At 40.0% G+C, this 10,159-nt stretch overlaps 1 protein-coding gene across 1 annotated transcript in view; it reads left to right on the forward strand.

The window, feature by feature from the left end:
- The window catches only part of MYCBP (MYC binding protein), a 44,004-nt gene extending 34,126 nt beyond the window's left edge, over positions 1–9,878 (forward strand). The window contains exons 4-5 of the mRNA XM_089688783.1: positions 4,784–4,913; positions 9,689–9,878. Of these exons, the coding sequence (XP_089544909.1) occupies positions 4,784–4,913; positions 9,689–9,733 (175 nt within the window). The 3' untranslated portion in view covers positions 9,734–9,878. The remainder of the gene's footprint in view (positions 1–4,783; positions 4,914–9,688) is intronic.
- The last annotated feature ends 281 nt before the right edge of the window (positions 9,879–10,159 follow it).

Here is a 10,159-nt window from a genome sequence, read left to right on the forward strand (position 1 = left end):
AGCCACTGGGTGTTTTATTTTTTGTACTATAAACAAAAAAAGTTTTTCTTAGTTGCTATTATAAAATTTTGCAAACAAGTCATTTTTCTCCTTCACTGATGTGCGTTGATGAAGCTGCACTGATGGGCAGCACTGATGAGGTGGCACGGATTTGCAGCACTGATAGGCTGAACTGATGAGGTGTTACTGATGAGGCAGCACTGGTGGGCATTGATAAGGCTGTACTGATATGCAGCACTGATGGGCACTGATAGGCGGCGCTGCTGGGCAGCACTGATGGGTGGCACTGCAGGGCACTGATTATCAGGGTATTGATCATCAGTGCCGATCTTCTCTGTGACAGCTGCTGGTTATTGGCAGTACTTTCCTCACGCTGTGACAGTTGACGAAAGTGCTGCCGATAACTGGAAACTGTATTTACTCCGTAATCTGCTGTGTCATTGAACACAACTGATCACGTGGTAAAAGGCTGCTGTGATTGGCCTTTTACCTCATCACATGATCAGCTGTGTCCATAGGACACAGAGATCATGGAGATCGCCGGGTGCGTGGCCCTGAGGGCGTGTTCTGGGAGGACTTTATATGACATCCTCCCAGAACTGGGTAACCGCGCTGTAGCTGTCATTCGGCTATAGTGTGGTTACCAAGTGGTTAAATTAAAGAAAAAGAGAGGGGAAAAAATTAACTGGAACACATTAAAAGTGCACTGGAATGCATCAAAAACACCCGCAGAATTGCATCCGGACTGCATTTCTATAGTGTGAACCGACCCTAAGAGAGAGAGACCCAGGACATCAGTCAACTCACATATTTGAAAGGCCTATATACAACTGAGACTGATAATGAGCTGTGACTACCATATGTAAGCCTGAAGATCTATAAATCCTCTGGGCTTCAGGACCCAAAACACTGCTTCTAAGCACCAAAAAGCAAAAATGCTATTTAATGTTTAATATTCAAAGCAAACCCATCCATCTCTGTAGATTCACACATGTGCTGTGCGGATTGAAGCTCCGTTTTCAGAGCTAATTGACAAAGTAGTTGTTCAGCAGTTCGGGGCAGGTTTATGTCAGGATCAGGAGAGAAAACCTGAAACTCTGTTCGCAAACTCATGACGTGTGATTCAGAAGCAGTTCCCATAGAAGTCAGTGAGCCTGTAATCCACACCTGAACCAGACTGCACTGCTCAGAAATCGGACAGGACTCTTTTTCAATCCACACTGCCTATGAGAACAGGCACCATAGAAAGCAATGGTATTTCATGTCATGCAGATTGGATAAGGTTTGAACCGCATCCAATTCGCATATATGTGAACCGGCTCTCCATGCTTTATTCTGCTGAGAAATCGCTTTTGAAAAACATCCCATAGCATTTCTGGCTGTGGCCATCTTGAGTAAGGGCAGATGATTCATGTAGCATTTACATCCTTGAATCTATCTGCTCAGGCATGCAGACAGGAGGGTGTGCTTAGCTGATAAAACCCTTCTTACCCTCCTGAAGACTATAGGGATGTATGACATCATTTTCCTAGGCCTTGAAACCAGGAAGTAACTGAAGAATTGTAAAACAAAAACAAAAAAAAGTTTAAAACAGGAAAGTATATCATAATTACTTATCTATTTACTAATGCAAGCAGCATAAGGATTAAAAATAGTCAATGCTGATTGAGAGAGTGAAGTTCCACTTTAAGATTCTGAGCAAACAAAAATTTGTTTTCTTCAACAGACACAAATCTTGTAGTCCCTCATTAACTGTAGGTGAGAAACCTAAGTAACACACACCCATCCAAAATCCTGCCAGCCAGTGCCTGACAGTATATACGGGTTAATCTGATATAGTTCTACTTCTGACCATGAGGGGTTTATAATGGAAAACTAGTGTATCTGTAGCTTCTGAGAGAAATATCTCACTAATGAGCATTAGATTTTTTTCTCATGGGACAGTGTAGAAGGCTAACGAGGGGCTTTTGGAAATATGATAGTAAAGTTATTTTAGAGAAAAGGGCACTAGATAGAAATATGCCAAAGAAGCACATTTGTTCTCTCTAAGACATGCTTTCTTGATTGAAGACTGTAAGGGCTGTTGCACACGGTAATGAAGTTTGAACATTAGTATTTCTGGATGTAATTTCAGGCATGTGTGTTACATGTATTTACGCGTATACAATACATTCCCTATGGCAAAATCTATGAAAATTCTAAATATTTATGCTCATATGTGTGTATTGGCACGTACAGACACAAATTTCTGATAGGGAAAGCACATTTTATTTATTTATTTTACTCAAGAATATGCAGTGCTTGTTTACACACGTGCGTACAGGCACATTGTAAACAATGGGCTGCATTTTACATCAGTAAAAGAAAAACCACTGTACATTGCTTTCAAGCTGCAGTGTGTAAGAGGCCTAATGCAAAAATTAAATTTGCTACATTAGACTAGCATTGGGTCAAAGAGAGAACATCGTATTATAGAAGTGTTCTTTGCCACTAAAAAGTACAGTATTGCTTCTCAAGGATAAGCCTCATCAACACACATCAGTGAAGGAGAAAAATTACCTGTTTGCAAAATTTTATAATAGAAGCTAAGAAAAAATTTTTTTTTTTTTTTTCCCCCAAATTTTTCGTTTATTTAGCAAAAAATAAAATACCCAGTGGTGATTAAATACCACCAAAAACAGCTCTATTTGTGTGAAAAAAAAAAAAAGATAACTTCATATGGGTACAGTGTTCCATGACCGCGCAATTGTCATTGAGAATGAGACAGTGCTGAAATTTGGCCTGGGCAGAAAGAGGGTAAAAGTGCCTGGTTAGGCAAGTGGTTAACGGAAACCTCTACTGAGACAATATGGAGGTTGCCATTACTAAAAGTAGTAAGTCCAGGCTAGTCCTAACTAAACTCAAAGTGATTCTAAAGGCTTAAATTAAAAAAAATAAATAAAAAATGATTGCTTGCCTGCTGTGGTTTTGCACAGAGCAGCCTGGATCCTCCTCTTCTAGGGTCGCCCGCTGGTGCTCCTGGCCCCTCCCTCCTGTTGGGTGCCCCCACAGCAAGCAGCTTGCTATGGGGGCACCCGAGCAAGCGCACTGCCCAGCTGCTGCTCCGTGTGTCTATTCACAGATGAAGCCGTGGCTTGGCCCCGCCCCTTCTCTCTTCTCATTGGTTGACTGGCTGTGATTGACAGCAGCGGGAGCCAATGAGAGGGAATCCCTGAATAACCGAGACTGGATCAAGAGGGGCTTAGGTGAGTATTAGGGGGGGATGCTGAACAGAGTTTTTACTTCAGCCTTTACAACCACTTTAAAACTGCTCCCAACCCCCTCTTCTAACATCTATATGAACTAACTACTAAGATGCTTTTACTTGCCTGTTCTCAGGGAGCACCAGTTTGGTCTCGTGAGCCTGTCTTTATTTTTTTATTTCTCAGCTAGCAGCAGCTTCAGGGAAGGGAAGGGACAGCTAACAACGGATGCCCCATAGTTAGCCTATGGGTGACGTCACTGCCCAGGTATTCCATCTGTTGTCGGCTTTCTCTCCTCTCCTCTGATGCCGGCTACTAGGGAGGTCTTGTGACCGACCTGGAGTGCTCTGAGAATAGGTAAGTATATACATTTTTTTTTTTTTTTTTTTTTTTTTACAAGTTATTATAGGAGTTGGTGGGTGGGAATAGTTTAAAGCACAGTTAGTTTTAGGCCTGGCTTTTGCTTTAAACAATCATTTCAGGCATGGTATATTTTTTTATATAGTTAAATTGGACCAAGGTAACTGTGTATACCATGCCTGCCTGATGCCCAGAGAGACTGGAAATGCTACTTCAGTGATCTCTGCTTGCGTCCAGGTCCTGTGCTGAGTGGCCAGCCTGATGCATTGTGAATACAAGAGGTTGGCCGCTCAGCACACACCACATTTTGAAAATGCTATCCATTATCTGAATGAATGCAAATCATTCTTTGAATGAGATGGAGAGCTTCGTGTTACCATTCTACCTCCCCACCCGAAGTAGTGGTGTCTACTTCAGTAACTTCCAGCTTCCCTAAACAGACTTTTTTGTGTATAAAATTCCAGATGGAATCTACAAGATGTGTCCTTCCCTCAGACAAGGGGAATTTCTTACATCATTAGAGAATACAAGAGAACACCTCAAAACGTGCAGTGCTTTATATACTCTATATATCTTTCCCCCAAAATCTACTATTCAGCACAAATGTTCTAAATGTGAATAAATATAAATAAAAATCCAGATGTTCAAAATTCATATACATGTAAAGAAAGGATCCCAGTGTATAAAAAAAATGACCATATCTGTTGTCCTAGATAGTAGATTTTGAGAGAAAGATCAGGCAGACCTCATATTTTTAATATAGCCAATATAAACTTCACTAAGACATAAAAATATATTTTATATAGTATAGGATGCAGATTGTGTGTAATATTATTCTATGTCAGCATCTCATTCTGATTCCCATGTAGGTGAAAGGACCACTTGAAGAAATGTTTTTATAATAATATAGTGCAAAAGTACAGAACACCAAGATGAATAGATGAGGGGATTGAGAGCTGCCTAAGGAAAAAGCCCTTGCTTACCTTTGTGCTGGCATGGTGACTTGTTAATCTGAGGGATTCCAGGCTCTGCAGCTTTGTCTGCTCTGCACCCCTCAAGCTCACCTCTCTTCCATCTATTTTATCCTAGAGTTCTCCAATCTGCTCTAAAAGACATTCATGACTGAGAAATGTTACTGTCACAAGATCAGTGACTGTTTTCTTCCTGATCTGTATAATCAGCTTTTTAAAACAGCACTTAGGTGCTGCAGGCCCAGAAACACCAGATGTGGAAGCTTTGCGTTTGGAGGTCGCAGAACTGAAACAAAAGTATGAAGCTGTTCTAGAGGAAAATAAAGAACTGAAAGCAAAGGTTTGTGTTTTTACTTTTGGAGTACTTCATTTCTCTTTTCTCCTATGGCTGTTCTATACTTTTTTGAGTTTTAATCTACATTTTATAAACTGTACTGTTGTTGTTTTTTTTTTGTTTTTTTTATAACATGCCAAAATATGTTTGTGCTAGTTAAAACTCTGAGAGGAAAAATAACTGTCCTATGGTATTTGACCTTTGTTTTATTTTATATTTGAGTATGACAAGACTTTCTGCTGCATTATGTTGCTATTGCCAAATTGGCACTTTTTTTTACTATATGTGTCCTTCTTGCTTGTTCTTTATGGCCTTCAGCTGGTTTAAGGATCTAAATCGAATGAGTTCCAAGATGTTCTCCAAGTTTTATAAAGGCTGCAGTTACTTGAATATAGTTTGACACACATGAATTAACCAAATAAAGCAGATATTTTTTCTCATATAAAACTTAGAGTAACCATTGGCTTTAAAATATCTTTAATTAGAGCTGTCTGTAATACCCATAGTCTCCTATCATATACAGACCAGCAATGGAAATTAACAAAGAATTAGAGTAAAGCACAGTGTCACGGTCAGGTTCAGAGACCAGTAGCTCTTGCTGTAGAGAGGCTCCCACTGATCAGGGGGATAGAGTTGTGTTCAAAATAATAGCAGTGTGTTGAAAAAAGTGAATAAAGCTCAAAATCCTTCTAATAGCTTTTATTTCCATACACACAAATGCATTGGGAACACTACACATTCTATTCAAAATCAAAACATGAAGAAAAATATATCAAATTTGTGGTGTTCCTCTAAAAAAAATTGAAGAAAAGTGAATATTAGACTGTTCAAAAAAATAGCAGTGTTTGTATTCTTCTTTACAAACTCAAACATTCACTATATAAACTGAACAATATTTGAAGATTTTCTGCTTTCCTTTGAATCACTTAATTAATATTTAGTTGTATAAGCACTGTTCCTGAGAACTGCTGTACATCTGTGTTGCATGGAGTCAACCAACTTCTGGCACCTGTGAACAGGTATTCCAGCCCAGGATGACTGGACTACATTCCACAGTTCTTCTCTATTTCTTGGTTTTGCCTCAGAAACTGCATTTTTGGTGTCACCCCACAAGTTTTCTATTGGATTAAGATCCGGGGATTGGGCTGGCCACTCCATAACATCAATCTTGTTGGTCTGGAACCAAGATGTTGCACGTTTACTGGTGTGTTTGGGGTCGTTGTCTTGTTGGAACACCCATTTCAAGGGCATTTTCTCTTCAGCATAACCTCTTCAAGTATTCTGATGTATTCAAACTGATCCATGATCCCTGGTATGTGATAAATAGGCCCAACACCGTAGTATGAGAAACATCCCCATATCATGATGCTTGCACCACCATGCTTCACTGTCTTCACAGTGTACTGTGGCTTGAATTCAGTGTTTGGAGGTCGTCTGACAAACTGTCTCCGGCCACTAGACCCAAAAAGAACAATCTTTCATCAGTCCACAAAATGTTGTGCCATTTCTCTTTAGGCCAGTGTGCTCTTTGGCAAATTGTAACCTCTTCAGCACGTCTTTTTTTCAACAGTGGGACTTTGCGGGGGCTTCTTGCAGATAGCTTGGCTTCACATAGGCGTCTTCTAATTGTAACAGTACTCACAGGTAACTTTAGACCTTCTTTGATCTTCCTGGAGCTGATTGTTGGCTGAGTCCTTGCCATTTTGGCTATTCTTCTATCCATTCTAATGGTAGTGTTTTGCTTTCTTCCACGTCTTTCAGGTTTTGGTTGCCATTTTAAAGCATTTGCAATCATTTTAGCTGAGCAGCCTATCATTTTCTGCACTTCTTTATATGTTTTCCCCTCTCCAATCAACTTTTTAATCAAGGTTCGCTGTTCTTCTGAACAATGTCTGGAACGACCCATTTTCCTCAGAATTTCAGGGAGCAATGCACTGTAACCAGCATGTACAACATTTGCTGCCTTCCTTCCTTAAATAAGGGCAATAATTGCCATCTGTTTTTCAAAGAATGAATGACCTCATTAATAGAACTCCACACTGCTATTATTTTGAACATGCCCCTTTCAATTAGTGATTCAATTACACAGAATCAGCAGCATGCATGTCATGACTGTTGGGTCTGTTGGATTTCTATTACTCTACTACACCTGTTAGTAAATTATTTGCCATGTAGAAATATCATTTCTACCAAAAACAGTGATTGATCAGGTTAGTGATGTCTGACTGCTATTATTCTGAACACAACTGTAAATACACCAGCAGGTCACCCTTGCAGATGATGTGAACCTATCTGAGGTGCGGGGTCTAAGTACTAGCTAGTATTTACCAGAACTCCTGATGGTGGAGATGGGTTTTGCTGTGTGTTAGTACCAGGTCTTGGTCCTCAGGATAGCCCAAACAGAAGATGAACAAGCCAGGGTCCAGTAGCAGATCTACTGCGGGGAACATTCTTTTTTTTATTCTTTTAATAAAGGACTTGTCAAAGACCGTGTCCTGTCTTTTTTCACACTACACTTTTTGTTTTTCGTGAATGAGTAGGGGTACCATGTACCCCATACTCATTTACATGGGAAGGTGGGACCTGGGGGCTTCCAGATTCTGATAAGCCCCCCGCCCGCAGACCCCCACAACCACCAGCCAGGGTTGTGGGGAAGAGGCCCCATCAACATGGGGACAAGGTGCTTTGGGGGGGGGGGGCTGTATTGAGGCATCGGGGGGGCTTTACTAATTTAACAACACTTTTGTTTACAAGTAACAAAATGGTATTTGTTGCTAGAAAATTACTTAGACCCCTCAAACATTATATATTTTTTAAGCAGAGGCCCAAGAGAAATGGTGTTTTTTATGTAACATGGTATTCGCTCAGCGGTTTTTCAATTGCAGTTTTTTTGGAAGAAATAAGCTTTTTGGAATTTTAATAAACAAAAACACAATATAATACCCAGTTGTTTTGTAAAATATAAAAGGAAGTTATGGTGCGTAAATAGATACCAAACATGCTTTAAAGTTGCACAAGCCCGTGCAACAGCGAAAAATGGAATTTTATTATCCATAGGCACTTTAAAAGCCTTTACAGGTTACTACTTTAGAATTACACAGGAGGTCTGGTGCTAGAACTAGTGCCCATAATCTAATGTTCACGGTGATACTTCACTTGTGTGGTACAATTGCTGTTTAGATATGTGTTCACGCACAACGCTTCTGTTCACCTTTGTGTGCGAGCACGGGGGGGGGGGGGGGGGGGATGTGGGTGCTTTCAGATGTTTTTTTTATTATTCATTTAATTTACACAATCTTTAATTTGTTTTTGTTTTTTTTTTCCACTTTTATTGTTCTCACAGGGAATATAAATATCCCCTGTGATAGCAAGAAGCAGTGACAGGCACTCTCTGGTCTATTAGGGCCCAAATCTCCCCTCTGTCCTTTAAAAGCTATGGATCATGCCAAGAACTGTATGATCTGATGTTTTTTTTCAAACCCCTAAGGGTTTGTTTACAGCTGGCGAAACCAGAACTGATTAATTGCTCTTCGCATCACAGAGCTGATCAGAGCCATTCTGTTTTCTGATTAGCTCTGTAGTCAGCTAGTGGAACCCGTTGGCTGAAAGCTTGGGTCTCCAGGTGGGATGGGAGAACCGCGGAGGGGGAGGCTGCTCCTGCTGCTTGCAAAAACAATCCTGCAGCTAATTAGCCAATAGAATTGCTCTTACAAGAAAGTTGATCGCCAGCAAAAAAAATATATATACACCGAGATAATGCCTGCAGCTGCAGGCATCATCCTGTTATAACCACTCAAAGTCCAGCGATGTACAGTACGTTGCTAGTCTTTCAGTGATTAATATTCATTTCCTCCAGCTTCCATGCTTCCTGTGGGGGGAAGTTGATATCATCATCGTTTTAAGGAGATCTCAAGCCAATGCCAAGGAGCCCAAATCTCACAGTATGTTGCTCCAGCACGGTGCAAGACTGTCATGAGATTTTGATACTCTGCAATTCTCTGAGGTCTCACTGAAAGGATGGTGACATAGCCCATGCCTAGGTGCCATTGGCAGCAACAAGGGAAATGTAATTAGCTAGCTTTTTCCCACACACTTTTTTCCGCCATATTCAGCGCAGTGTTTTAGCAAAGGGAAGGCAGCCCTCACAAATTAGCAGACATCGCTAATTTAGTGCTACTGTATGTCAGCTTAAATATGCAAAAGCAAATGTATTATAGTCACTTAGTTTGCAAAACCACATGCATACCCCCAGTATGACAAGGCCAGTTGGCCCACGCAATGTATTGTTGGAGCAGTGTGTGTATGTTGTGCACTACTAGGAAGTGAAGAAACCATAGAGGGTGGATGGTGAACCAGTCGGATGTCCAGCCTGTATTCCTACTAGAGAAGCAAAGTAAACCCACCTCCAGTTCAGACCACAGAATGATGCTTGTGCAGGAAGGAGAGGTGGTTTTACTACTACAAAATAACTTTCTTGCCTAGAGCCTGTACGTGATAGGTCATTTTTGTGATTATTTGAAAAATTTGGCATATTGTATGACAGTCAAATCAATTGCAATACCATGGAATTTGTTGCTTGACATTGCCGTTGGTATAATGATATTGTCTCAGCATAAGTGCACTCTGTCTTCACTTTTAGCTTAGTGTGTACTCATTGCTGATTTTTATTTATTTATTTATATATATATATATATATATATATATATATATAATCAACAGTATAATACAGTGTGTGCATATATATATAACACCATCTAATTCTTTTTTGTTCATTTTTGCAGCTTGCCCAACACGAACCTCCAACAGATGAAAAACGAGCTGAATGACAAGCTATTTTGAATTCCCTTATTTAAATGCTGCACTGGAACTGTAAATAATATATACACCTAGGATTTATTCTGTTTCTTGGTACTTGGGAACACTTGTTTAATTTTTCTTGATTACCTTAAATAAACAACTTGTGAAAAACTATAGTTTTGGCATTTTCTGTATCATGTAAATATGTTTTGGCCACTGATTCTATTATTTTGGTGGGATAATAAATACTTTATCTTGTATCCTAGACATTACTAGCAAGAGATTAAACAGTCATAAAAGTAAGAGTTTTATGTGTTGCCGTTTTTTTGTATAGAAAGGTTGTGTTGCTGAAGTCTGCCCATATATCCATTACTGTTCTGCAGTGATATAGCGACCAACAAGTGGAACCACAAGCGTAAGTGTCCCAACACTTTCCTCTACAGGTATTATTCCTC

The sequence above is a fragment of the Staurois parvus genome, unplaced genomic scaffold, assembly GCF_062004578.1.
Source record: "Staurois parvus isolate SC_StPar_1 unplaced genomic scaffold, SC_StPar_1.0 ptg000454l, whole genome shotgun sequence".
NCBI lineage: Eukaryota > Metazoa > Chordata > Amphibia > Anura > Ranidae > Staurois > Staurois parvus.